Here is a 27,527-nt window from a genome sequence, read left to right as displayed (position 1 = left end):
AGCGCAAAATGGATGGCAATTTGGATGAAACTTCTGTGAGTGTCTGGGTTTCTTATTGACGTTTATTGGTTCGTATTTGACGAAATATCCCATGTTGAAGCCGTCTAAAAAAGGAACGACATTTTGCACATTGCACAACATGCAAATGCGACTTCAGAGTGACACATGTTGGAATTTCCCACATAGAAGGACCCAAACGCAAAGATAAACTTATTTTCATTATGCTGTACTTTTTCAATAGCTTGCAAAAAACAATATTTCAATTAATGTAAAGACATGATAATAACAGTTTGATTTCAGTTGTCCTACACTTATTTTTTTTACGTTTTATATCAATTTTGCGTGAATCGCATTCACTCCAGAAATCGGACAAGGGTACTCCTGAAATGGGGTCGACGGAGGTTGGCAGCTGTGAATGTGTCAGACAAAGTGAAGTACGCTACGAGATCAGAGCATCACGCCACGGTCCAAAGAAATTCATGAAGAAATGCGAAAAAAGTGATGGACATCTATCAGTCTGGAAAAGGTTACAAAACCATTTCCAAGGCTTTGGGGCTCCAGCAAACTACTGTCAGAGCCATTATCCACAAATGGAGAGAACTGGGAACAGTGGCAAACCTTCCACGGAGTGGTCGGCGAGCTAAAATTACTCCAAGAGTGCGACAACTCATCCAGGAGGTCACAAAAGAACTTAGAAAAACATCAAAAAAACTGCAGGCCTCGCTGGTCTCAATTATGGTGAATGTTCATAACTCGACTACAAGAAAAACAGTGGCCAAAGCAGACATCCATGGCAGAGTTCCAAGGTGAAAATCATTGCTGTCCAAAAAGAATATTAAGGCTCGTCTTATGTTTGCCAGAAAACATCTTGATGATCCTCCACACTTGTGGAAGAACATTCTGTGGACTGATGAGTCAAAAGTTTAACTTATTGGAAGGTATGCGGCCCATTACATTGGGCGGGAAAAAAAATGGCAGTGCCTTCCATCAAAAGATCACTATACTAACAGATTTCAGTTATTGCTGCCAAAGGTGGCACAACCCATTAGGTTAAGGGGGCAATTACTTTTTCACAGGTGGCCAGATAAGTTTCTAATTTTTTTTGCCTTGGTAAATATAATCATTTAAAAAAAAAGACAAAAATATTGTGTTGACAAGTAAAAAGAAATTCAATCAAATTATCTCCAAATATACTCGAAAGCCAGCCATTTAAATAAATGGAACTATTCCAGGATCCATAACCTGGAAGTACTCAGAAGTAAAATTGTGTAATTGATTGTCGCAACTCTCTTTCTACGTGGCTCTGGCCCAAGTACTCCATCATAATCTTGCTGTTCTTGTAAATGTTTTGTTTTGGTCTCCAGTCCAGTCTATTAACATGACCTCGCTGCTTGTGTCATGTCAGGGTGGACTACCTGAGTCAGAAGTTGTCTTCCACCAACAATTCAGAAGAGGAGAAGCAACAGCTCAAAATGCACCTGGAAAATCTGGAGAAAGACATTGAAGCCTTCAAGTATGATTTTGTATTTTCTTCACCGCCGAATCTCTTTACCTTTTAAATCCTTAACCGAATCTATCCAAAAAGAGACAATACAGTCGATAGCCTCCTTCGTCTTAATCTTACTCGTCTCGTTGATCGTTTCAAACTGTTGTAAGAAGGCTGAGTCTCACCAGCACATTCTCCTTCTGGTAACTTACGTTCACACCTTTTCTCTAATTGTTTTATGGCGTTAAAGGCTGAGCTTTAGTCAATGAGGAGAAGCTTTGTGATGGAAGATTTTGTAAACCAAGGTGGCATCAGTATATTTAACAGTCTTGTTAAGGCGTTTGGATTGGATTGGATTGGATAACTTTATTCATCCCGTATTCGGGAAATTTCGTTGTTCCAGTGGCAAGAGGGTGAGGATGCAGGAATAGGAAAGGCATTTTAGACATAAATAGATAGGTAATAGATAGGTAATAAGTAGGTCAAGAAATAAATACATGAATAAATATATAATTAAATAAGCGTGTTGCTTAGGACATATATACATACATACATACACATAAATGTACATGCATGCATACGGTAGGTCTTAACACCCAGCCATTTTTTTGTTAAAGAGCCTGACAGCTGATGGGAGGAAGGATCTGCGGAAGCGCTCCTTCCTGCAATGAGGGTGCCGCAGTCTATTGCTAAAGGAGCTTCGGAGGGACTCCACAGACTCATGCAGGGGGTGGGAGGTGCTGTCCATGATGGACATCATCCTGGTCAGCATCCTCCGCTCTCCCACTTCCTCCACAGAGTCCAAAGGACAGCCCAGAACAGAGCTGGCCCTCATGACCAGCTTATTCAGCCTGTTCCTGTCCCTCTCCGTGCTCCCGCATCCCCAACAAAGCACTGCATAAAACACTGCAGAGGCCACCACAGTGTCGTAGAAAGTCCTTGTGTTTTTTTAATATCTGACAGTGATGTTATGTTTTTGGTTTTCTGTCCAATACATTCAGAGCTTGCTTATAACCAGTTTTAATTGGTTTTAGTGCTTTCTTACAGACCGATGACCAACTTGTTACGGAGCAAGCCATTTTGATATGATCATTGTGTCACAATACAGTTGTGCTGACAGAGAAGTTGGAAAGAAGTTCGAAATAACCTTAAAATTGGACAAATTTAATTCTATTCAGTGTTTTTTTATCTGTCGTTGAAAGACACGTTGTCAGTCAAGAGTGATTCATAGGTAATATAGCACTTCTATGATTGTTTTTCCTTGGACCAAAACGTGAGCATCACTGTCAGTTGTCGCTCAGTCTTGGATATGTTTAAACGCATTTGGGATTTCAAGCCAGTTTTACACACTTGTAATTGCATCTGTCCGTTCCCGTGCAACATGTTTTTGTCTTTCGTTGTGGGCATATAGAACGGCATCATTGGCATACATTTGGCAGGTGACAATCGAAGGTCACCAGTTTGGCAGATCATTTATAAAAAGACTGAAGAGCAAGGGACCTAGCACTGACCCCTGCGGTCCTGCAAGACTGTTATTCTGTGAGCTTACAGATACGTATGATTCAAACCAATTTAGCATGCTTGGTGAGAAATAAAAAAATACAGTGGTACCTTGAGATACGAGCTTTATGCGTTATGGGACTGAGCTCGTATGTCGATTGTCTCGTAACTCAAACGAACGTTTCCCATAGAAATGAACTAAGAACAAATTCATTTCTTCCAACCCTCTGAAAAAACACCAAAAACAGGAAGGATATTGGATTGAAAAAACATTTATTTGTTCTAATTTGCCATCTATTAACAAAGTAACAAATAACTAGTGGTTTAATATTATTAAAATGTGTTTAATAGTTCTAAAATTAGACGGATTTCACGGAAGGGAGAGAGAGTGGAGGGACTTTTGCACGGCAACGCGCTCGTAAAATAACAAACAAATTTAAATGAACTTGGATTACGATGGAGACACTCAAAAATAAGTTTAATCTAACTTTACACTAAACTTAATTCTAATTTTGTTTTACATTTTGATACCTTTCTTCTCCCGGGTTGGCTCTATTTGCCCCGCCTCCACCCTGACTTTCAGATGCAACGTATCGAGGGCTGTTTGCTTTTGTCTTCCCTTCAAAATATTCCGAAAATGATGCACAGAAATGTTCTCGCAATAGGATAACGCACGACCACTTGCGAACGGAAAGTAGTATACTCCGCCATGCGTACACCATTCTGCACTGACTAATGGGGGAAAAAACACTGAAAAAAATGCAACGCTCTGTCCGCCCAGTGCTCGTAGAGACATTTACACAAGGGAGTTGCATCGAGAAAGATAGTGCCCTTGATGTTCTCATTAGCAGCCTCTCACATCGGCTGTATGATCGTATATCAAAATTTGTCTTGTATCTCAAGGTAAATATTTGCTCAAAATTTTACTCGTATCTCAAATTGCTCGTATATTGGGGCAGTCGTATGTCAAGGTATTACTGTAGACAGTTTAGTCAGCAGTATCTGGAGGTTGATTGTGTCAAATGCCTTTTTTGAGATCAAGTTTTATTTTGTGTTTTTTCGAAAGAAGCGAACTGCCGTCTCAGTAAAATGATGTTTTCTAAAGCAAAATTGCCTGTCCAAGGTGTATGGACTGGTGTTAATGTGATCAACAATTTTCTCTGCCACTATCTTTTCCAAGACTTTTGAGAATGCTGGAAAGATGCTTTAGGTCTGTGGGTGTTGGTTATTGCGGGGTTCCCTGATTCAAGGACCACTGTAATGACTGAGCACTTCCAGTATTCAGGAATAAGACCCTCGTTTATGCATTTGTTTACAATAGTGGTTAATGGTCTATGAAAGATTCTTTGTGGTGTTTCAGAAATATTACATCCTTATTAAACGCATCTTTTGCTTTGGAGCTTTTGAGACCAGACACAGCTTTCTCAACTTGTGACTGCAAAACTATGTGCAGATGAAGAATGGGTTCATTGGTGTTCAGTGGTTTTGGTGAGTAGTATTCTATACGAGGATGTGTGACGTGTGGGTCCGGCTAACGGACGTGTGGGTCCGGCTAACGGACGTGTGGGTCCGGCTAACGGACGTGTGGGTCCGGCTAACGGACGTGTGGGTCCGGCTAACGGACGTGTGGGTCCGGCTAACGGACGTGTGGGTCCGGCTAACGGACGTGTGGGTCCGGCTAACGGACGTGTGGGTCCGGCTAACGGACGTGTGGGTCCGGCTAACGGACGTGTGGGTCCGGCTAACGGACGTGTGGGTCCGGCTAACGGACGTGTGGGTCCGGCTAACGGACGTGTGGGTCCGGCTAACGGACGTGTGGGTCCGGCTAACGGACGTGTGGGTCCGGCTAACGGACGTGTGGGTCCGGCTAACGGACGTGTGGGTCCGGCTAACGGACGTGTGGGTCCGGCTAACGGACGTGTGGGTCCGGCTAACGGACGTGTGGGTCCGGCTAACGGACGTGTGGGTCCGGCTAACGGACGTGTGGGTCCGGCTAACGGACGTGTGGGTCCGGCTAACGGACGTGTGGGTCCGGCTAACGGACGTGTGGGTCCGGCTAACGGACGTGTGGGTCCGGCTAACGGACGTGTGGGTCCGGCTAACGGACGTGTGGGTCCGGCTAACGGACGTGTGGGTCCGGCTAACGGACGTGTGGGTCCGGCTAACGGACGTGTGGGTCCGGCTAACGGACGTGTGGGTCCGGCTAACGGACGTGTGGGTCCGGCTAACGGACGTGTGGGTCCGGCTAACGGACGTGTGGGTCCGGCTAACGGACGTGTGGGTCCGGCTAACGGACGTGTGGGTCCGGCTAACGGACGTGTGGGTCCGGCTAACGGACGTGTGGGTCCGGCTAACGGACGTGTGGGTCCGGCTAACGGACGTGTGGGTCCGGCTAACGGACGTGTGGGTCCGGCTAACGGACGTGTGGGTCCGGCTAACGGACGTGTGGGTCCGGCTAACGGACGTGTGGGTCCGGCTAACGGACGTGTGGGTCCGGCTAACGGACGTGTGGGTCCGGCTAACGGACGTGTGGGTCCGGCTAACGGACGTGTGGGTCCGGCTAACGGACGTGTGGGTCCGGCTAACGGACGTGTGGGTCCGGCTAACGGACGTGTGGGTCCGGCTAACGGACGTGTGGGTCCGGCTAACGGACGTGTGGGTCCGGCTAACGGACGTGTGGGTCCGGCTAACGGACGTGTGGGTCCGGCTAACGGACGTGTGGGTCCGGCTAACGGACGTGTGGGTCCGGCTAACGGACGTGTGGGTCCGGCTAACGGACGTGTGGGTCCGGCTAACGGACGTGTGGGTCCGGCTAACGGACGTGTGGGTCCGGCTAACGGACGTGTGGGTCCGGCTAACGGACGTGTGGGTCCGGCTAACGGACGTGTGGGTCCGGCTAACGGACGTGTGGGTCCGGCTAACGGACGTGTGGGTCCGGCTAACGGACGTGTGGGTCCGGCTAACGGACGTGTGGGTCCGGCTAACGGACGTGTGGGTCCGGCTAACGGACGTGTGGGTCCGGCTAACGGACGTGTGGGTCCGGCTAACGGACGTGTGGGTCCGGCTAACGGACGTGTGGGTCCGGCTAACGGACGTGTGGGTCCGGCTAACGGACGTGTGGGTCCGGCTAACGGACGTGTGGGTCCGGCTAACGGACGTGTGGGTCCGGCTAACGGACGTGTGGGTCCGGCTAACGGACGTGTGGGTCCGGCTAACGGACGTGTGGGTCCGGCTAACGGACGTGTGGGTCCGGCTAACGGACGTGTGGGTCCGGCTAACGGACGTGTGGGTCCGGCTAACGGACGTGTGGGTCCGGCTAACGGACGTGTGGGTCCGGCTAACGGACGTGTGGGTCCGGCTAACGGACGTGTGGGTCCGGCTAACGGACGTGTGGGTCCGGCTAACGGACGTGTGGGTCCGGCTAACGGACGTGTGGTAGTAATTAATGGACTACTTGAGTACTAGTTTCACAAGTTACTATGAAAGAAAAAATCGTTATTTCTATTTTACTGTGCAGCTGATTCAACTATAAACAAGGTGTACAGTGGTACCTCTACATACGAGCACCTCTACATACGAGCAGCTCGAGATACGAGGAAAATTTCAAGCAAATAATTATCTCTAGATACGAGGAAAATTTCGAGCAAATAATTATCTCAAGATACGAGAAAAATTTCGAGATGAGAGAAAGCCAGGTGGCCAAGACATGAGAGGCTGTTAATCATTGTAGCGCACTGTCTTTTTTGCCGCATCTCTTTCGTGTATAACAGATATCTACAAGCACTGGGCGGAGCTTGTATTTTCACATGTTTTTTTCCCGTCACTCAGCGCGAATGGCGGAGCGATCGCTAATACGAGCAGTATAGTATATTACTTCTCGTTGGCTGCTCATAAGAACATCAGGGACACTGGCTCTCTCCCCCGCAACTCCTCGAGTAATACCTTCTCTGCGAGCACTGTGTGGAGCGTTACATTTTTTCAGTGTTTTTTCCCCCCCTTAGCCTGTTAGCTCCCGTTAGCGGAGCGATCGCTAATGCAAATCAAATCAAAAGCCTTTATTGTCATCATACACGAAATTGGTGACTACTTCTCGTTGGCAAGTGGTCGTGCGTTATCCTATTGTGAGGACATTTGTGTGCATCATTTTCGGAATATTTTGAAGGGAATACGTAGTACAACAGCAAACATCCCATCGATAGCGAACGTGAGGGTGGAGGCGTGGCAAACAGCTAACCCGGAGAACAAAGGTAAAAAAAAATTAAAACAAAATTAGAATTCAGTTTTGTGTAAAGTTACATTAAACGTATGTTTGAGTATGTCTGTATATATTAATCCAAGTTAATTTAAATTCGTTTGTTCTGTTACGTGTGGAAAAGTCCCCCGTCCCCCCCTCGCCTGCCTCTATGTCGCCGTCTAATTTTAGTTCTATTAAACACATTTTATTACTATTAAACCACTAGTTATGTGTTACTTTGTTAATATATGGTGAATTAGAAGAAATTAAACATTTTTTTCCAATCCAATATCCTGTTTTTGGTTTTCTTTTCATAGTGTTGGAACGAATTAATTTGTTTTTAGTTCATTTCAATGGGAAACGTTCGTTCGAGTTACGAGAAGATCGACATACGAGCTCAGTCCCGGAACGAATTAAGCTCGTATGTAGAGGTACCACTGTAATTAGAAAGTTTTTTTATTTTAAATATTGTGTCTTAATGTGTCCCGTGTCATATTGAGTTGCATGATATCGTGAGTTTGAGTATATCGTCCTGTCCTTACTGCCCATGCTACTTAAGTTGAAAAAAAGCAGAAGGGGCCATTGCGTGTGAATTGCTGTAACGCAGTAGATTGCTAAGCTAAACAGTGCTTATATTAGCACTCGCAGCAACACTGTTAGTTGTGACTATGTACCACACGGCTGAAATGGCATGGTTTGAACTGCTCCTTTGTTGCTGAAATAATACTAGTGACTGCATTACAGATACTTGGAGACAAAAGGACAACATTTTCCTGCAGAAATTTGAGTTACAATCAGATGCAATTCATTTATGCTTTCTTCTTTTTCTGACACATTTTGGACTAGTTCGGTTAGCCAAAATGGAAACAATCGTTGAAAAATACCCGCAAAAAACTCAACTTGTTTCTATTTGTCATGTCTTTAGCTTCTGGTTTGAGTTCTCTCAATTTTTTTACAATGGTTCAGAGTGAAGAAGGAGGGGGATCTTGTCGGAGATCGCGACGAGGAGCACGATTGGCAAAAGATTGCCAAGATTGATGTACGTGAGCGCCCCTCACAGATGAGCTATGAGCGCCCCTCACAGATGAGCTATGAGCGCCCCTCACAGATGAGCTATGAGCGCTACGCTACATTTCCACCATCTTGTTCATCAGGTTCTTTGTGTCTTCTGTGTTTTCCATGTTCTTTCTTCAAAATTAGTTTGAAGGTACGCGCGAGACGGACGACCTTCGGCTGTTCTGGCAGAACTTCCTTCACCCGGCTGTCAACAAGAACCTCTGGAGTGCCGACGAGGTGGAACAGCTCAAGGAGATAAGCGGCAGAAACCGGGAGAGCAACTGGGACCTTGTCGCCCGGGAACTGGGGGTGAGCGGACAAAAAGGCTCGCCCAGGGCCGAGGCGCTGACGCCTTTCTGTCGCTTTGTGTCTTCAGACAGGTCGCACCGCCTTTATGTGCCTGCAGACCTTTCAGAGATTCATCTCTACCTCTCTGAAGCGTGGGCTCTGGACCCCTGCTGAGGACCGCCAGTTTATGCAGATGGTTGACAAGATGAGGATCGGGAACTTTATTCCATACACGCAGAGTAAGATGGCCTATTGAGATGGCCCGGCGGCAACCTTTTCTCACGATAGACAAATTGTTCTCTGTCAGGGATGTCAAATTTATGGGATTGGCCAGAGTTGTTTTGCCTTAAAGGCATCTTGCAGCTCATTCATACTGTACATACACAATAACATGCTTTTATCTCGGCATCAGCGTCATAAGACCGGAGATTTGTGGGATCAAATCGAGCGTGCACAACGCTCAGTTTAAAATAGCTTGGACATCTAGCGCGTCAATAGCTGCCAATGCGTAAATATGGATGTGACCCAAAAATGCTCCAAACCAACAGGAAGTGATGAATGGACAGGAAGCAGACCTGAAGTGCTCTAAAATCAACAGTTATTCTATATCAGAAGGAAGCGACTCAAACATTAGATGGCCCAAAATCAACAGGAAGTTACCAAAAATTCAAATGCCCCCAGATCGACAGGAAAATACCCCAAAATCAAAAGTGACCTCATATCAATTGTAAGTCCCCTGGAAATGTACAAAAAATCTACAGGGAGTGACCCAAATATGAAATGCCGACAAATCCACAGAAACTAGCACATAATTCCCCCAAAACTAACTGACCGGCCAGGAAATGCCTCTAAATCAACAGGAAGTCTTGGAAAATGAACAGGAAGTGAATTAACCCTATAAAGAAAAACTTCCAAAAAGAAAGATTAGATCCACATTTTTCATTATGAAATGAAAAAAACTTTTTTCTCCTATTTTTTCTGTATTTATGAGTATTTGAACATCTTAAGCCACTTTGTTTATGTCTTAGGTAGCAAATTAGTTAATTTTATTTGATCTTAGCTTTTTTCCATTAGGAGTGGTCATCTTAACGTAAATCCACTCCAATAGATCGAACGCAGCGAGTTAGCCAATTACTGCTAAAGAAGAGTGGGCTACTTATGTTCACCGTCAAAAGCACTCGGCCGGCGAAAGTAGAGTTGATGGTTTGATTTAAAAAATTAAAAAATCAAGAGAAAAAAACTATTATAATGAAAATTTCATATTTATGTTTTTTTTCCCGTACAGCTACACTAATAGGAGGGTCAGTACCGGAGCCAACAGTCAAAGAAGAGTTAACATTCATGCTAGTGTAGCGAGCAACAGAGGGTAGAGCACTTTAAAGCATATCTGTGAACACACACCATTACTGCATCTAGATTGTTTGCTTTCTATATATTTAAAATGGTGTGCGCCTATTGTTCTTCAGAAGAAATATTTTTTTTCAAACTCCATGTATTTTTTGTGTCATTTTATCTCATATAATTTTCGGAACAGCTTTATCCTCAATAAGATCGCGGGGGTGCTGGAGCCAATCCCAGCTGTCTCCGGGCTAGAGGCGGGGGACCCCCTGAATTAGTGGCCACCGTATCGCAGGGCACAAGGAGACGGACAACCATGCACCCATAACTAGGGGCAATTTAGAGTGTCCAATCGGCCTACCATGCATGTTTTTGGAATGTGGCAGGAAACCGGAGTACCCGGAGGAAACCCACGCAGGCCCAGAACATGCAAACTCCACACAGTATTGTGTTGAAATATATTGTCAAACAAAGTTTTGCTCCAAGTTTAATAAAGCCCCAATTAACATTTGGTAAAATAGTGATGCAAGATCTCAGTTATATTTAAACTGCGAATATTAGCTCTGTATTCTCATTTTTCCGTCCCTTTGACGACACAGGACGTCCAACCAATTTTGACTGGCTGAATGAATGCATTGGGCAGGTTCCCGCACTATTTTCAAAGAAAGAAGAAGGACTAGGAATACATTGGGCGGGTTGATAAGATTTAGGATTCTTTTGACAAAAGTTTGTTTCAGAATTGCTAACCTGTTTGATGATATTAAGTTTCATTTCTACATCTGGAAGTTCAGATATGTTGATGCTGATTCTGGCTTGTGCAGGTGGTTTCAGGAAGGCCAACCAGTGTAAAATTTGTGCCAAATGTATTATGCGGATCAACTGTTTCACTGAGCTGACCCAAGAGGGGATACGCTGAAAGTCAGTCACATCGGAGCAGAGTCTTTGGTATAATCTAAAACGAGAATTTTCCTCTCCCTCAGTCAGTTACTTCATGGACGGTCGAGACACGCATCAGCTAATCCACAGATGGACTTCAATTTTAGACCCTCGGCTTAAGAAAGGCACCTGGTCCAAAGAAGAGGACCAGGTCTGATGACCATTGTCACTCTGTTTGCGAAGTCCGCTCCTCTAATTGGTTGCTCTCTGTACAGCTGCTACTGAAAGCAGTGGCGCGCCACGGAGAAAAGAACTGGTGGAAGATCCGCTTGGAGGTCCCAGGACGCACCGACGGATCCTGCAGGGACCGGTTAGGGCTGGTCAGACGGCCCTGGACCCAAGCCGCCACTGGTCTGACATTGTCCATCTGTGTTGCGCAGGTATTTGGATTGCCTGAAGGAAGGAACCAAGAAGGGAGCTTTTGACCGGCACGAACGCCAGCTTCTCATCCGACTGATGGAAAAATATGGCGAAGGTATGTGACTGCTTTTATTGGATTGTGACCCTGATATATTAAAAAAATAAAAATGTAGTTTTATTATGAAAATGTTTTAATATTACAATATTTAAGTAATCTTTACATAATGGGTGTAGTGGGCTAATTCACTTAAATTAAGTTATTAGCCTTTGTTGAAATGAATTATAGTGAGAGGACCTCTTGAGCCTTTGTTTTAAAATTGGTTTTACAGATTAGGTCATCCACATCTACATCACATTATGAATGATATCAAGATTTATATGTACTAATACTTGGTCGTACCTCTCAATTATTTTTCATTTTTAGGTGAGCAATGACGTGGTTCAGATCTCCATAAAGTATGCAGCACCTCATTTAGCTAAATTAGCTATACTGCATTCATACATACAGTGGTACCTCGAGATACAAAAATGAACGTTTCCCATAGAAATGAACTAAAAACAAATAAATTCGTTCCAACCCTCTGAAAAAACACCAAAAACAGGATATTGATTGGAAAAACATTTTCATTTGTTCTAATTCACCATCTATTAACAGAGTAACAAATAACTAGTGGTTATGATGTTTAATAGTACTGAAATTAAATTTTGCGAAGGGGAGAGGGAGAGAGACTTTTTGCATGACAACGCGCTCTTAACATAACAAACTAATTTAAATGAACTTGGATTATAATAATCGGACACAGGCTTTGTCATCATCATTGACTCGACAAAAAGCCTAAATGTCATCATACCCAGAAACCGTGTATGACGAAATTGGTAGTGCTTCTCCATAAGGTGTGTTTTCCCGGCAAAAGACCCAAATAAGTGATAATTTCGGACTCGTAATTTGGTATTCTGCTGTGATGGATACATCGCATCACCCCCCGAGCGGATCACGTACCTCTCACTGTCTTTCACTTACCTTCAGTCAGCCAGTAGGAGGCAGATCACCGCCCAACGTATATTCATATTACCTCACCCCGAAGTTATTACGCAGAAAGGATTGTGTGTCGTGTTACCGTATGTTTAGTGTCCTGATGGATGTGGGAAAAAAATGTCCTTAAGCCTATTTGTCCGGACTTTGTGGGACCTATAGCGTCTGCCAGAGGCAGCAGCTGGAACAAATTGTGACCAGGGTGGTATGGGTCCCCGATGATGTTCCTGGCTCTGCTGAGGTATCGAGGGCTGGCAATGTCTTCCAGTGAGGGTAGAGAGCAGCTGACGATCTTCTGGGCAGTGTTAATCACTTTCTGCATGGCCTTTTTGTCTGCTGCCGTGCTTCCAGCGTACCACACTGTGATGCAGTATGCCAGGATGCTCTCCACAGTGGCTCTATAGAAGGTTACCAGAAGCTTAGTGTTCAAGTTGTTCCTCCTGAGTACGCTAATTACGATACAGACACACTCAAAAATACGTTTAATGTAACCTTACACTAAACTTAATAGCTAATTTTGTTTTACATTTTTATACCTTTCGTCTCCCATGTTGGCTGTATTTGCCCCGCCTCCACCCTGACTTTCAGCTGCAGCTAAAAGGAACATATTGAGGGTTGTTTGCTTTTGTCTTCTCTTCAAGATATCCCGAAAATGATGCACACAAATGTCCTTGCAATAGGATAACGCACGACCACTTGCCAACGAGAAGTAGTATACTCCTCGTATTAGCGATTGCGCCGCCATTCTGCACTGACTAACGGGGGGGGGGGGGGGGTTGGTGGAATGAAGCCGGCCCTTCCTGCTTGTATTGGATGAGAATGGGCGTGGATAAAAATTTGCAGAGCAGACGTTTTTGATGTGCCAACTGATGTTTGTTCCATCAGGTCGCTGGTCAAAGATCGCCGTGGAAATTCCCAACCGCAATGATGCACAGTGTCTACGGGAGTGGAAAAAAATTTTGCGACACGCAAATGAGCCTTCAAAGGTATGATAAGCAGTGGAAAGTACTTTGGAAGCTCGGAACTTGTTTTTTCTCCAATAGAAAAGAACTAGAGGAGCACCAGAGACCACTGCCAGAGCCAATAAGGTCAAGATGAAGGCGCCCGTCAGGAGGCATCTACGAAAAGTTCAGGCGGATGACGAGGAAAGCAGTTTGGAAGAGGAAGAGGAGGAGGACGTTCACTACATGGACACTGATGACGAGAAGCCGGAGAATGAGGACGACAAGGCCCAGGAAGAAGAAGATAACTTGTTAGATAGGGAAGAAGTAGAGCATGTGCATTATCCCATTCCACCCGTGCACCTTTGGATCCCTCTGAATGAAAATCCACAGTCTACTTACCCCCAAATCAAGCATGTGACGCTGAACTCTGGCGGCGGGCCGGTGGAAGCCGTTCGCTCCACTGTGGTGACTAAGTCAGGGAGCGCAACAGCGGTGGGCCCGCCTCCCCAGGAGCTGAGGCAGAAGGAGCGACACGTGGACGCCGCGGCACTGATGATATCGGAGGAGCAGCTACGATTGCACCTGAGTCACCAGGCTAGCAAGCGCAACAAGCTCCGCTCCCTTCTGAAGAAGGGGCACGTGACCAACACAGAGATGGACTACCTGCTGCGGATCGCCATTTTGCCCTGGGTGGGGAATGTGCTAGCGCCCAGTGCGGCACCCAGCGCGACATCCACGCTGGCCGATGCTCTAGGGCGTGAGACGGCCGTGAGCTCTACCCCCCTTTTCATGCTCCTACTCCGCGCCGCGGCGGTAAACATCTCGGGCTGCAAGGACGTCATCCTCAGGCGGGGCCAGGAGAAAGTGATAGCAGGCCAGTTGCCGCCACCGCCGGCGAAATCCATCCGGCCTCCCCGACGGACACCCGCACATCTCAAGAATCCTGCTTCAGTTGCTGCCATGTTGCATGCCAGCCGTGCGCGCATCCAACATAACCCTCCTCTGGTCTGTCTATTGTCCACGCCTCCAGCTCCGTCTCCTCTTCTGATCCATCCACAGGTAAGCTTTTCCTTTTTTTTGTCCAGAGTCGATCAATTGACACCTTTGATTGGACGGGTTTGTCCACCTCCGCAGATATCAAGCGACCAGTGTCGGCCACTTGGCCGCAATCCACCTTTAAGTCCTGCTGTCTGCCTGCTGACTACGCCTCCTTTATTGAGCCAGCCTTCTCAAACTCTGCCTCCTGTTTCACTTCAGTCACAGGTCAATTTTTATTTGTCGGACATTCAATACTTTTGATGAATGAGTGATGATCGGTATTTTGGCCTGCCCCGCAGATGTCACCCCATTTTTGGAAACTGATCCCTACAGCTCCCTCCTCCGCTCCTCCTGTCTACCCAATGACCACGCCCCCCTGCGTGCCTGCTGCAGCGCCACGTTCAGTCCGATCTAAGGCCAGCTCTTTTTCCTGCCTTTTTTTGGTTGATTGACAGCTTTTTCTTGACAAATGCGATAAACACACTCCTCCGTTCTACCCGCAGACGTCAGGCTGCCTTCGGCAGATTATCCCTCGCACTCCTCTCGCTCATCCTTCTGTCCGCTTGCTTACCACACAACCCGTTTCTGTGTTCCCCGTGACCCCGCCTCTGCGTTTGGTTACTTTTAAGCACGACTCCAAAGCGCCGCCCGCAGGGAAGAAGCGGGAACGGGAGGAAGAGGTCGCTGATCGCGGGAAGCGAATAAGGAAGTTGACCGACAAAGCTGTCCAATTACAGGTCAAAACTTTTGTTCTCCCATTTGGATAAATTAAACTGTCAGCATTTGACACACACCCTGTATTTTCTCGCATATAAGCCTTATTTGTAAAAAAAAAAAGTAGATGTCGCGAAATTAACATTTACTATTTTTGGTTATTTTCTGTTAAGCAGTAACAAAACAACCATTCCTAGATTAATTACAAACTTCCTTATGATACTGACGCTAATCATGTGCTTTTGATTCATACAGTATCTCAGAAATACCAGGTGTGATGATTTTTCTTAAGATTTTCCCTCTAAAGCAAGGGTGTCAGACTTGGGTTGGTTCGCGGGCCGCATTAACGTCAACTCGATTTGATGTGGGCCGGACCATTTTAGATATAATATTTAGATATTTTTTCATAAATTGATTAAAAGAACTGGATCTATTCCACTAATACTACTATTCCATTTTTTATAGATCTAAAACAATGTTTATTTGAGCTTTTTTTTCTTAGTAAAGGAAAATCTCTTTATCATTATGTTCCATATTAAAGTGGAAAACAGAAAATATTTTTATATATTTTTAGATTTTACAAAATGATTTTTGAACTAAAAACCCAGAAAAAAATGATAAAAAAATTACAATTATTGATTTAAAAGGGGGACAATCATGAAATATAATATACATCTATAATCTTCATTTTAATTTGATCCAAAAACAGAAAGTCGCCACTCATGATTTACTTTCTCGGGCCACACAAAATGATGTGGCGGGCCAGATTTGCCCCCGGGCTGCCACTTTGACACCTGTGCTCTAAAGTAACCCATTTGTACTCCCTATTAAAACCATGAATAAGGAGGTAAAAGTTGTGAATCAGGTGGCGGCTTATACACGTGATATTGTCAAATTCAACGATTTTAAGGCAATTTTAATGGTGCGACTTATACGCGCGGGTGGCTTATATGCGAGAAAATACGGTTGTGTTGTGATCGACCGGTTTGTTTTCAGGATACAACCAATAACAGGAGGTTGCAAGCGCAATGTGGGCACGAGATTGAAGAGGGCAGAACCACATTGGTGCCATCAGAACCTGTGATGCAGAATGTAGTCCTCAGGCTTCCTCCCCCACCTGCTAGCTCCTCCCCCGCACCTCCGCGCAACATTGACCCCTCCCTGGTGTCTCTTGGCTCGTCAGCACTATTCGGGGATTGGCTGCGTGGGTCTGGAGGCGTGGCTACGCCTCATGCGGATACGTCTCTGCCCTACCTGCCACCCTGCTGCACTAATCTGACGGCGCTGGCTGTCATCCTCCGCAACACTGAGCAAATAACGAGAACCGCCCACAAACTTGTACAAGTGGACACCCCGCCTGACCAAACAGGTACGTACACGTGCGGAAACAATGTTGCCAGATTGGGTGGATTCTCTTCCAATTGAACTATTTTCAAAGACACAGACCTGGGAGAAATAATTGATAATAATGTTGGTAAAATTTAGGCGGCTTTTGAAACTTAACACGCGTTGGAAAACTGTAATTTTCTTTCTTTCTTTACTTTGTTTTATTCGCGTGTTTAATATGGTTTCCAGGTGGCTTTGCTTCCGCTTCTGACACCAATTTCAATAGAAATATTTTCCCAGAATGCACTTTTAATCGGTGCTGAAAATTGTTGTCCAATATGTACTTTGACAGTGATTTCTATTAAAAACATTTAAAATGAATAAATTGAACTGGGTGGGTTTTACGGTGCCATTGGGCCGGTGTCTTTCCGATCTGGCAATCCTGCGCATATAAGGCAGACCTGCTTCATCTATAATTGATGTTGTTTATTTGTCATCTCAGTGCATGCGCTGCGCACCTTGGTGCAGAACCGTTTGGGTTCCGATCCGGTCTTCTCACTGTTGAAGGCTCGATTCCTTTCGGCGTTTACCCTCCCTGCATTGGCCGCTGCTGTCCCGCCCATCACAATCGTGCCGCCCGTCACCGCTTTGCCCGAGCCACCGAGCGGTCAACGTGAGAAGAAGAAAGGAAAGACCGCCTCTAATTCGGTGAGGGGCCACAAGCCTCCAGCCCAATTGGTGTGTGATGGCTTGGGAGCTCCGGCTCATCATTTCTCGGGAATGACGGCCCCCGCCCATGGCCCCCGTAGGACCGTCAGTGACACATAAAAAAGGTTTCAATTTGTTGTTTTTTCAATGGTTTGCCAATAAAGTTTTGAAACCCAGTTGGCTTTTTGTGACTTGTATTCAGTCGACAGGAGCGCCACAAAAGCGACAAAATCTAACATTTGTCGCATTTCATCGCTATTTTCCCTGCATCCTTGCGTGGGATCCGTATGGTTTTTGGCAAGGGCTCATATTTTCAAACCGTCACCAGCATCGGACCCACCGTTTTTTTTTAATCAAGATATTTATTACGGTCTGTTGGACTTAGTATTGTATTGAACAAATTATCTTGATCATGTTATGTCATGCATTACAATTGTGCAGCCATTTTGGCTGACTTGGGGCCAGCCCTTTAGGCTTGAGTGTTACCAATCCAAATGATCTTTCCTTTTTCATGTAACTTGAATGAATGGGATTCACCAGTTTGGGAGCCCAGAGTTCCTTCCCACAGGAAATGGTGGTGATGTCTCTCCAAAAAGACCTTGCTTCTCCTGAGTGTTTCTCTATAATTAGATGAGACACTTTTGGTATAAAAAAACTTGTCTTGTGGCAAAAATATGAACAGTTCAAGGGGGCTAAATACTCACAAGGCACCATAACATATTATGAATAAACATTTTACAATCGTCTCTTAAATAACCAACATCAATAACAAATTCCTCGTCAGCAGACCCAAATAGATGTGGGATTTATATGAGCGGTTAGTATGTAGGCCTCACGGCTCTGGGGTTCTGGGTTTGAATCCAGGTCGGTCCAGACTGAATAAAATTGAATTCAGTTCGTCCAATTTTACGTTCATTGGAAACAATCTAACGCCTGAGTCAGCAAAACTATTTTGACACAATGATCGTATCACACATGACTAACTGCCTAACAAGTTGGTCATTGGCCTGCAAAACAAAACTTGAAACCAATTATAAGCATTTATAATTATTGGACAGAATCACAAAAATGCACCACCACTGTCAGATATTTAAAAAACACAAACGCCTGAACTAGGACAATACTATTAAATATGCAGATGCCACCTTAGGTTACAAAATCTTGCATCACAAAGCTCCTCCACTGAAAGATTTTGTGGAAAAAAATTCGAACACAACAAGAGCTGGCTCTCGAGGTGACTGTGTAGTTCCCTTCAAAAAGAGTGCATTCAGCCGAAACACCTGTCCGTGCCTCACATACCTGGAAGTCGATACTAATAATTACCCCACGTGAACTCCCGTCTCTGAACCTCTTAGCCAATCACCTTTAAAGCCTGGCTGCTAGAGGAACAAAATTGCGATTATAAGGTTGTCTAAAGTGAATGGTTTTTATTGTCATATACATGCAGTGGTGTGCCGTCAGGGCCTTCAAGGCCTTCTCTGCTGGCCTAAGAAATATCTGAATCACAGACTGATGTTAATTATATTTTGTCGATGAATACTTATTAAATAATTCCAAATTGTATGTTAGCTTCCTTTCATTGCTTTCCCCCCTGGTTGCACTGCTTCCAGTTGTGTGTTTTCATATTGAAGCATTTAACCAATCACATTTCAGCCATTATTTGTTGCCAGGGTCAGAAATCTGCCTCAAGGCCTTCACAATCAGTTCTGGAGACTCTGCTGCATTAAACAAGCATCGATAAGACTGTTGCTTTAACCCAGGGGTCCCCAAACTTTTTCTTGTGAGGGCCACATAACTTTTCCCTTCTCTGATGGGGGGCCGGTGTCAGTTTGTAACAGAAAAAGCCATGGAACATTAACTTTCTGTTGTGCCATGCACAATCTTCTCCCTTTGCTCTGAAGTTTATGCACGACACCACAACCGTCATTACATAATCCCACGTCAACATTTTGCAGCACAGTGCTTGGTGGTGAATTTGGCAGTGGACTCGTAGCGGGGCGGTGAGACCCCTTTTTTCCAACTCCTGGTTCAAGCGACCCATTATTAGACCGCGAGTTTCGGCCACCATGCTAGGAGCCCCGTCAGTCGTGATGCTAGCTAGCTTTGACCAGTCCAGGTCCAACTTCTCCATGGTTTGGCACACTTTGTCAAAAATATCCTCTCCCGTTGTAGTCCCTTTGAGACTTTGGAGGGCTGCCAGATCCTCGCAAATCTCAAAGTTTGCGCTAACTCCACGAATAAAAATGAGCAGTTGCGCTGTGTCTTGCACGTCCGTGCTTTCATCCAGTGCTAATGAAAAAAAGTCAAATTATTTCATCTTCTGCTGCAGCTGGGCATATACATTACTCCCGATTTCTTCAATGCGTCTGGTCATTGTACTCACCGACAGACTTACGGCATTAAATGCATCTTTCTTCTCGGGACACACCTCCTCCGCGACAGTATCCATACATTTCTTAACAAACTCTCCGTCAGTGAAAGGCTTACCGCTGCTTGCTATCAATTTAGCAACCCAAAAGCTGGCCCGAACGGATGCCTGGTTCTGCTGAGATAGTAGTCCACTTTTTCGCTTTGAGAGTTTGTCTGCTCGTATTTGGCCTTGCAATCTATCGTACTTGTCTTTGTGACGGGATTCATAGTGTCGGCAAAGATTGTATTCTTTGAATACCGCCACCGTCTCTTGACAAATGAGACAAACAGCCTTTTCTTTGCTTTGAACAAAAAAATAATCGTTTGTCCACTCCAGGTTAAATATCCTGCATTCTGAATCAATTTTTCTCTCACCTAACTTTTTCGCCATTATTCCGTTCTCAAACAGGTTGCAGTTTTAATATGCTTGAATAGTCCGCGATGGTCCCAGGGCTCCGCCCTCACCTGCGATCGTCCAGATGTCTCGGTAACACTGCTCGTGCATGCAACGGTGGACGTGCCCGCATGCATCAAAGGGAAACACTCTCCCCGCGCGTGTCACCAAAGAAGCAATGCGAAGCCCCGCTTCACTGGGATGATTTGTGGGCTCAGCAGGGGTGCAATGAACCAAACACAAGATTAAAATGTCCCAGTCTTCAAGGCCAAATAGGAAAAAAAAATCCGATAGCGTCTCTGGTATTGTTCAGAGGGCCGGTCCAAATGTGCCAGCGGGCCGCATCCCAAAAAAAAAAAAAAAAAAACAATTAAAAAAAAAAAAAAAAAAAACAATTCAAAAAAAAAATAATAATAAAAAAATAAATTCCGATAGCGTCTCTGGTATTGTTCAGAGGGCCGGTCCAAATGTGCCGGCGGGCCGTATCCGGCCCGCGGGCCGTAGTTTGGTGACCCCTGCTTTAACCAATCAGATTTCGAGTTGGCAACACTACAATGCCTTCTCGCAGGCGTAGGGATACGTCATTGCTTTCTCGCAGGCGTAGGGATATGTCATTGCCTTCTCGCAGGCGTAGGGATACGTCATTGCCTTCTCGCAGGTGTAGGGATACGTCATCACTTTCACCAACTATGATTGGCTAGTGATAGAGTGGACTAGCCAGAGCTACTGTTGGGGTTATTCTGGGATATTATTATATATGTGATATATATAGATTATGTCTACGATGTCTCTCCTTTATTAAAGTATATCTATTAATAAACCTATCAGCTACCAAACTGTATCTGGAGCGAGCTGCACAAGCAAATATATTGTTGTGTTGATTTAAAGCCATTTTTAAGACGGACTATGCCAGTAATACGATAGGACAGGCTCAACATGCAGCATTAGCTTTGATGGCGATAGAAAAAAAGGAAGAAAGAAAGGAGGATGGATATTGTGTACAGTTGAAAAGGATTTTTGGTGAGTAAAATATGGCTATATTCCGAGATAATATTTCAATTGTATGAAATTCCCGGGAAAAGGAAGTGGATTTTACCCCATTTTAGTGCAATTTTTGCCGGTTCGCCATGGGCGTGCATCGCTGTCTTTTCCCGGGAAAATCAACCCCCTGGCCCGGTTGTGATGTCTGAAAAGCTCCAGTATTTGTATTTAATCACTAAATGCTGCTAGGATGTGGATTTTACCCCATTTTAGTGCAATTTTTGCCGTTTCGCCATTGACGTCCATTGCTGTCTTTCCCCGGGGAAATCACCCTCCTGGCCCAGTTCTAATGTCGGAAAAGCTCCAGTATTTGTATTTAATCAATAAATGCTGCTAGGAAGTGGATTTTACCCCATTTTAGTGCAATTTTTGTCGTTTCGCGTATGGACATATCGACGTTCATCGCTGTCTTTTTCCCGGGGAAATGATACTCTGGGCCCGGTTCTGATGTCTAAAAAACTCCAGTATTTTTTATTTAATCAATAAATGCTGTTTTCGGCTGGATTCTACCCCATTTTCGGGCAATGTTTGCCGGTACGCCATTGACGTTCATCGCTGTCTTTTCCCGGGAAAATCACCCGCCTGGCACGGTTGTAATGTCTGAAAAGCTCCAGCTCCAGTATGTGTATTTGATCATTAAATGCTGCTAGGAAGTGGATTTTATCCCATTTTTGTGCATTGATTTATTGATTATTGTTTATGTGTCGCAGCTGTAGCTACAGTAGAGGTTTTATAGCCATAAAATAGTTTTTGCTGAAGGCGTCACTAGGAAATGCACGGACCGCCACTGTATACATGTATAATGAGATTTAAAGCTTTCACCCTGTAGTGCACAAATAACAACAAACAGACACACAAATAATAAATCAAATAAATAAGTACTCCAAGTGAGGTCATCAGAGCAGAGCGGGCTTCTTCTGTCTGAAATCCAGGATGAGTTCCATTGTTTTGGAGACCTTCAGCGCCAAGTCGCACCACTTGTTGAGTCTATGGACGCAACAACAAACAAGCAAACACATAGAAAATCAATATATAGTAATGATAGATAAATAATAACTAAATAGTAATAAATAAATAAGTGGTCAGCATAATAAATAAGTAGTATAAGTAGTAGCAGTGGCGGGCCTTCAAGGCCTTCTCTGCTGGCCTAAGAAATATCTGAATCATATTATATTTTGTCCATCAATACTTATTATTCCAAAAGGTCTGTTAGCTTCCTTTCATTGCTTTTCCCCCTGGTTGCACTGCTTCCAGATGTGTGTTTTCATATTGAAGCATTTAACCAATCACATTTCAGCCATTATTTGTTGCCAGATCAGATCTGCCTCAAAGCCTGCACAATCAGTTCTTGCGGGCTCTGCTGCATTAAACTAGACTGTTGCTTTTAACCAATCAGATTTGAGTTGGCAACCCCACAATGATTTTTCATAGGCGTTAGCATTTTGCTGGCTGGGATATGTCATTGCTTTCACAAACTATGATTGGCTAGTAGGCGGGCCAAAGCAGTACCCCAGGCAGCCGAGATCGCAAACTCCACCCACTATGGCCGACAGAAGCAAAAACAAATATATTCTGTTTGCTCACAAAGCTATTTTCTAGACGGACTTTTCCAGAAAAATATGGACATCATTAAGAAAGGGCGGTCAACTCCGAAGCTAGCAAGCCTGTTACAGCCGGGAAAATGGTGTGTGGGGCACTTTCAGCGCGCTAACTTAGCTCCACAAGCAAATAGTATATTGTTGTGTTGATTTAATGCCATTTTCAAAACGGACTATGCCGGAAATATGACAGGACAGGCTCGACTTTCATCATTAGCTTCGATGGTGATTTGGAAAGAAGGAAGAAAGAAAGGAGGATGGATATTGTGTAAAAAGGATTTTTGGTGAGTAAAATTACAAATATGGCTATATTCCTAAATAATATTTCAATTGTGGGCCAAGTTCGGATATCTGAAAAGCTCCAGTGTTTGTATTTAAGCTCCAGTGTTTGTATTCAGTCAATAAATGCTGCTAGGAAGTGGATTTTACCTAATTTTAGTGCATTTTTTGTCATTTCACGTATGGACGTATCGACGTTCATCGCTGTCTTTTTACCGGAGAAATAATACTCCGGGCCCGGTTCTGATGTCTAAAAAGCTCCAGTATTTGTATTTAATCAATAAATGCTGTTTTCGGCTGGATTTTACCCCATTTTCGGGCAATGTTTGCCCGTACGCCATTGACGTTCATCGCTGTCTTTTCCCGGGAAAATCACCCCCTGGCCTGGTTTTAATGTCTGTGTTGCAGCTCTAGCTGCAGTGGAGGTTTTATAGCCATAAAATAGTTTTTGAGGGTTGGATTGATACGTTGACGGCGCTACCAGAAAATGCACCGCCCGCCACTGAGTAGTAGTAATAAGTCTTGATTAACTCCTAGGTGCAGAACTCAAGTTGAGTATGGTGTCAGCTCTTGGGAAGAAACTCCTTGAGTTTAGGTCACTTGTTGAAAATTTCATTCATTCATTTTCTGAACCACTTTCATCCTCATTAGATTGGCGGGGGTGCTGGAGCCTATGCCAGCTGACTTCGGGCCAGGGAGGAAACTGGAGTACCTGGAGAAAACCCACGCAGGCCGGGGACAACATGCAAACTCCACACAGGTGGACTGACCTGGATTTGACTCCAGGACCCCAGAGCTGTGAGGGCAACGTGCCAACCATTTGCGCTACCGGGCCGCCTTGACGATTTCAGTGATGGGGAATTTTCAAAGAGATGATGGATGATAATAAATAATGAATAGAGTTGATTATTGCCAGTGTGTTTAAATTGTATATTACTTTGTCCAAAGTGATGACCAGTCTCTGAAAGCAGTAGTTTCCCTGAAATAAAATGAATGACTATTCTAAGATGTTCAATTTCTTCTTCTTTTTATTATTATCATCATTATTATTGTTATTATTATTATTCCACCGGTTGAAAACGGAGAAGGGCAAGTCACGTGTTTTCCCCCCGTGTGTCTTAAAACGCGCACGCGACAAATTCTCAGCTTGTCGAGAGCGCGACTTATGACGTATGTGATTTGCCGCGCAGTGATGATGGCGGTGCGTGAACGCGCAGTGAAAGTAATGGCTGCTCTGAGTCGGCGGGTGCCTAGCCTCGATGATTTCGTGGGTCAAAGCTGGACTGCTTGGACCGAGTGGGTCGGTGTGACAGCACCTGACGGTAAGAGAGCAGAATGACCTGACAACGGCTATTACAAATCTGTTTAATTAATAAAGCCCACGGTTTATTTTCGCGTAAACCTAGGGCAGAGCTAGCCGTGTTACCCAAACAAAGACCCTGCCGGGTCCTAGCGCTGGGTGGATAACATGTTGCTCTACACTAGGTCCGGCTGCACACGTTGTCATGACAAAATTAATATAGGCTAGTTGTAGTTTGTATTAGTATTCGGGTCCTGTTTGAACTCGTGCAGTCTACGCTTGCCGGACGTGGCCAATTGTAAAGAAAGCGGTAACATCAGAGCGGACTGAAGCTAGTATGGCAGGCTGTGTGAGGAACTTCTTGTCGTGAAAAGCTAGGCTAGGTCGCTGACAAACCTGGCAGACAATTGCTTGACGGCAGGATAGTTGGTTAGCGTTAGCATGCCAGCCAGTGGCCGGAGGATTGGTACAGAGTATGATGCTGGTAGCACCGTGTACGTGCTGATCCATCGTTTGCGACAACAGAAGCGCCACTCTTCTTGTCGCCTTACCCCAGGAGTTGACCCCATCCGGTTCTTTCGCAACACAATCCAAATGTAGCCTATTTGTATGGCCGACACAATCATAAGTGACAGCTCTGCTCCAAAATAGTTGGCCCTTCCCAGCTTTCAGTATGTGCGCTAACCCATTGTTTGGCATCCATCCATTCAATAAAGTCTCACATCACATGCCACCTTTTATATTCTTTATTTGGTTACTATGCTGGAACACTGGCCCGTCTAGCAAAAAAAAATCCAGCATAGGTTGGTTTCTGGACCAGTTCAGCCTATTATAGTGCAACAAATCCAGCAAGGTTCTCCAGGAAATTCTGCAAGGTTTCCCGGGGGGTCCTTCGAGGGTCCCGGGGGTTTGCTGCGAGGTGGTTCTCCGGGGGGTTCCTGCGAGGTGGTTGTCCGGGGGGTCCTGTGGGGTGTGTGTTCGGGTGGTGTAATTGCAGTTTAAATTTATTGAAATTTATCGAAAGTCTTGATATATTAAAGTAAGCAATAGATGAACCAGAATGACTTTAAAAGTTTACTTAAAAAAAATAAATAATAACTCTGCACACTAACTTTGTATAACTGCCACTTAAAATAATGAAGAAACGGCAACGGACTTCTTCTGTTATGATGCTTTTGCATAAATTGACTATTGGAAATCTTCGCTCACACCATTTGGACTGGAGGTGAGAAGCGATTGAGCAGTTGCTACGAAGCCATCATAGTTCAACTGGATTGGACTTCTATTGCTGTCAATTACACTGAGTGACTTAAGATGCCCAAACAGTTTACCAATACATACATCCATTTATTCAAGTTTGTTTACTGCCTTCTTTGTTAGATTTGAGCATTTACCATCTTAAAACAAATATTTATACATTCATTCATTTTCATTTTCTTTCCGCTCGTCCTCACACGGGTCGTGGGGCGTGCTGGAGCCTATCCCAGCCAACTATGGACACTAGGTGGAGGATGCCTTGAATCGATGGCTGGCCAATCGCAGGGCTAAATCAGAATACAGGCTGCCCTCGATTATCGTGACTTCACTTGGCGCGAATTCCCTTCTGTCTGTTACTAGGACTCAGCACTGAAGAAAACATATTTTTGTTTTTTGTTTTTATAAAGTTCATAAAAATGTGAAAATCCACGCTGAAACTCGTAAGTGGAAGCCACTCTTGCTACTAAGACTCAGCACTGAAGGGAAAAAAAGGAAATTATAATAGGGGTGACCCTACTTAGCAAGTTTTCGATTATCGCAGCCATGTCTGGTCTACATTAACTGCGATATTCGAGGGATTACTGTACTAACCTTTTTTTGTCTCATGTACTCAATTGCTTCACATTCCTCTCAAAATCTTGTTGTTTTAGGAACTGATTTGGATGATTGTAGTAAAAATGGCAAAAAGGCTGCAGAAGCAATGTCACTCAGCAAGGAGGGTAAGTCTGGCAGCAATTGTGAGTAAAACTTTTGAATGTATTCCGTCTCATTTCTATAGCAACAGCTTTGTGACAAAATATCCGTCTTTTGATAAGTGTCTAAAGCAGGGTCCGGGAACCTTTTTGACAGAGAGAGCCTTAAACAATTCATATTTTCAAATGTTAGTCCATGAGGGCCATACTCAGAATTTAAAACTAAATGACCATGTGTCCATTTTTTTTAGTCATTTTGTTACTTTTAAAGAACAAAAGTCTCTGAATTCTTTTGACAACATTGCTACACTGTTGCTAATCAATGAGTATTAGTGAGAGTATACATGCAGAAAGGTCAAAATTATTTTTAAAAAATGTTTTAAAAGGGGGCTGGAGTTAGTGTCAATGCCACAGTGCCCACGTGATGCTCCTATTTGTGCGATCGGGACTCAGTACTTTCACCAGGGGTTTCCATATTTGACCTCAGAGAGCCATATGCAACCATCAAAAGAGACGCATATGGCTCCCGAGCCATAGGTTCCCTACCCCTGGTCTAAAGCAGGTAGAGTTGATCTTAAATGCTGTGGAAAAATGGCATTCAAAATGTCACAAAATCAGTTCAGTAAATCTTGCTTCATGTTAGTCACTTAGTGCAATTTGCACCTTATCCACATACACCTGCCTAATGATTGGTGCAACAGTGAAAATGTATCGTAATTTACGCACTCTAAAGCACACCTGACTGACTATAAATAGCAATGACCAAATTAAAAAAATCTAATTTACACTGCAGATGTGCATCTCCTAATATGGGATATTTACAAATATTAGACAGTTTTTTTCTTTAGTCATTTGTTTTGACTCTAAACTGCGTGAAAACAAAATGCCCTTGCTTGGTATTGTTTCTGGTTTTTTTTTTTTCAGGAAAGCCTTCAAGACCCTGAAAAAGATATGCTCTTTACTGTAATAAAAAAAGCTGAGCAAATGGTATTGGAACTTGAAATAGAGAACATGGTGTGGAAACATGAAATTATAAATATGAAATTGAAATAAGGGAATATTATGTACAAGTATTTACAATATATTTTTTTAATGTTTAGCTTAAGCTCTTTAAAAGAAAAACTTTAACCTACAATAAAAAAAGAGAGCAAATTGTGAAATAACTAAGCTTTGCGTCCTCAATGTGCAAATGTAACTGAGAGAAATTTATAATGATAATAATAAAAGTACCACAGTTCCTGTGATGCGAGTACAGTAATCCCCCGATTATCTCGGCTTCAACTATTGCGGCTTCACTACATCGCGGTTTTTTTCGGGGGGAAATTTTATCGCGGCCATGTCTGGTCTACATTAACCGCGATAATCGGTAATCATATTTATGTTAATGAACATTCATTCTCAACAACAATCATCCTCCATATGTCCATCCTCGACGAAATGGTTGCGGGGGTCACTGGAGCCTAACCCAGCTATCTTCGGGTGAAAGGCAAACTACACCCTAGACTGGTCGCCAGTCAGTCATAGGGCACACAGTTAATGAACATATATATATAAATATGCAAGATTGTAGCCAATGGCTAATTTCTCTCTTTAGTC

At 44.2% G+C, this 27,527-nt stretch overlaps 2 protein-coding genes and 1 long non-coding RNA gene across 5 annotated transcripts in view; 2 read left to right on the top strand and 1 right to left on the bottom strand.

Annotated features, from left to right (window-relative positions):
* snapc4 (small nuclear RNA activating complex, polypeptide 4) overlaps positions 1-17,137 on the top strand; it is a 32,633-nt gene extending 15,496 nt beyond the window's left edge. For both annotated transcript variants that reach the window (XM_077602965.1, XM_077602966.1), the window contains 14 exons: positions 1,406-1,513; positions 8,187-8,259; positions 8,421-8,585; positions 8,653-8,803; positions 10,883-10,989; positions 11,054-11,148; positions 11,219-11,313; positions 13,117-13,217; positions 13,275-14,234; positions 14,310-14,438; positions 14,513-14,629; positions 14,717-14,950; positions 15,924-16,296; positions 16,756-17,137. In XM_077602965.1, coding sequence (XP_077459091.1) covers positions 1,406-1,513; positions 8,187-8,259; positions 8,421-8,585; positions 8,653-8,803; positions 10,883-10,989; positions 11,054-11,148; positions 11,219-11,313; positions 13,117-13,217; positions 13,275-14,234; positions 14,310-14,438; positions 14,513-14,629; positions 14,717-14,950; positions 15,924-16,296; positions 16,756-17,081 — 3,034 coding nt within the window. In that variant the 3' untranslated portion in view covers positions 17,082-17,137. The remainder of the gene's footprint in view (positions 1-1,405; positions 1,514-8,186; positions 8,260-8,420; positions 8,586-8,652; positions 8,804-10,882; positions 10,990-11,053; positions 11,149-11,218; positions 11,314-13,116; positions 13,218-13,274; positions 14,235-14,309; positions 14,439-14,512; positions 14,630-14,716; positions 14,951-15,923; positions 16,297-16,755) is intronic.
* Positions 17,138-17,231: 94 nt separating this feature from the next.
* Positions 17,232-24,570, bottom strand: LOC144075669 (uncharacterized). Its single transcript, XR_013300597.1, has 3 exons — positions 24,379-24,570; positions 21,688-21,792; positions 17,232-17,581 (listed from the first exon to the last, which is right to left on the bottom strand). It is a non-coding gene; the product is annotated as an uncharacterized LOC144075669 (long non-coding RNA).
* Positions 23,817-27,527, top strand: part of atxn7l2a (ataxin 7-like 2a) — a 46,515-nt gene continuing 42,804 nt past the window's right edge. Inside the window, exons 1-2 of one of the 2 annotated variants that reach the window (XM_077602967.1) lie at positions 23,817-24,004; positions 25,890-25,976. In XM_077602967.1, the coding sequence (XP_077459093.1) occupies positions 23,848-24,004; positions 25,890-25,976 (244 nt within the window). In that variant the 5' untranslated portion in view covers positions 23,817-23,847. The remainder of the gene's footprint in view (positions 24,005-25,889; positions 25,977-27,527) is intronic. The other variant, XM_077602968.1, reaches the window with a different exon arrangement.

The sequence above is a fragment of the Stigmatopora argus genome, chromosome 6 (genome assembly GCF_051989625.1).
Source record: "Stigmatopora argus isolate UIUO_Sarg chromosome 6, RoL_Sarg_1.0, whole genome shotgun sequence".
Taxonomy (NCBI): domain Eukaryota; kingdom Metazoa; phylum Chordata; class Actinopteri; order Syngnathiformes; family Syngnathidae; genus Stigmatopora; species Stigmatopora argus.
The sequence above is the reverse complement of the archived record's forward strand: the minus strand, read 5'-3'. Positions and strand labels throughout refer to the sequence as shown.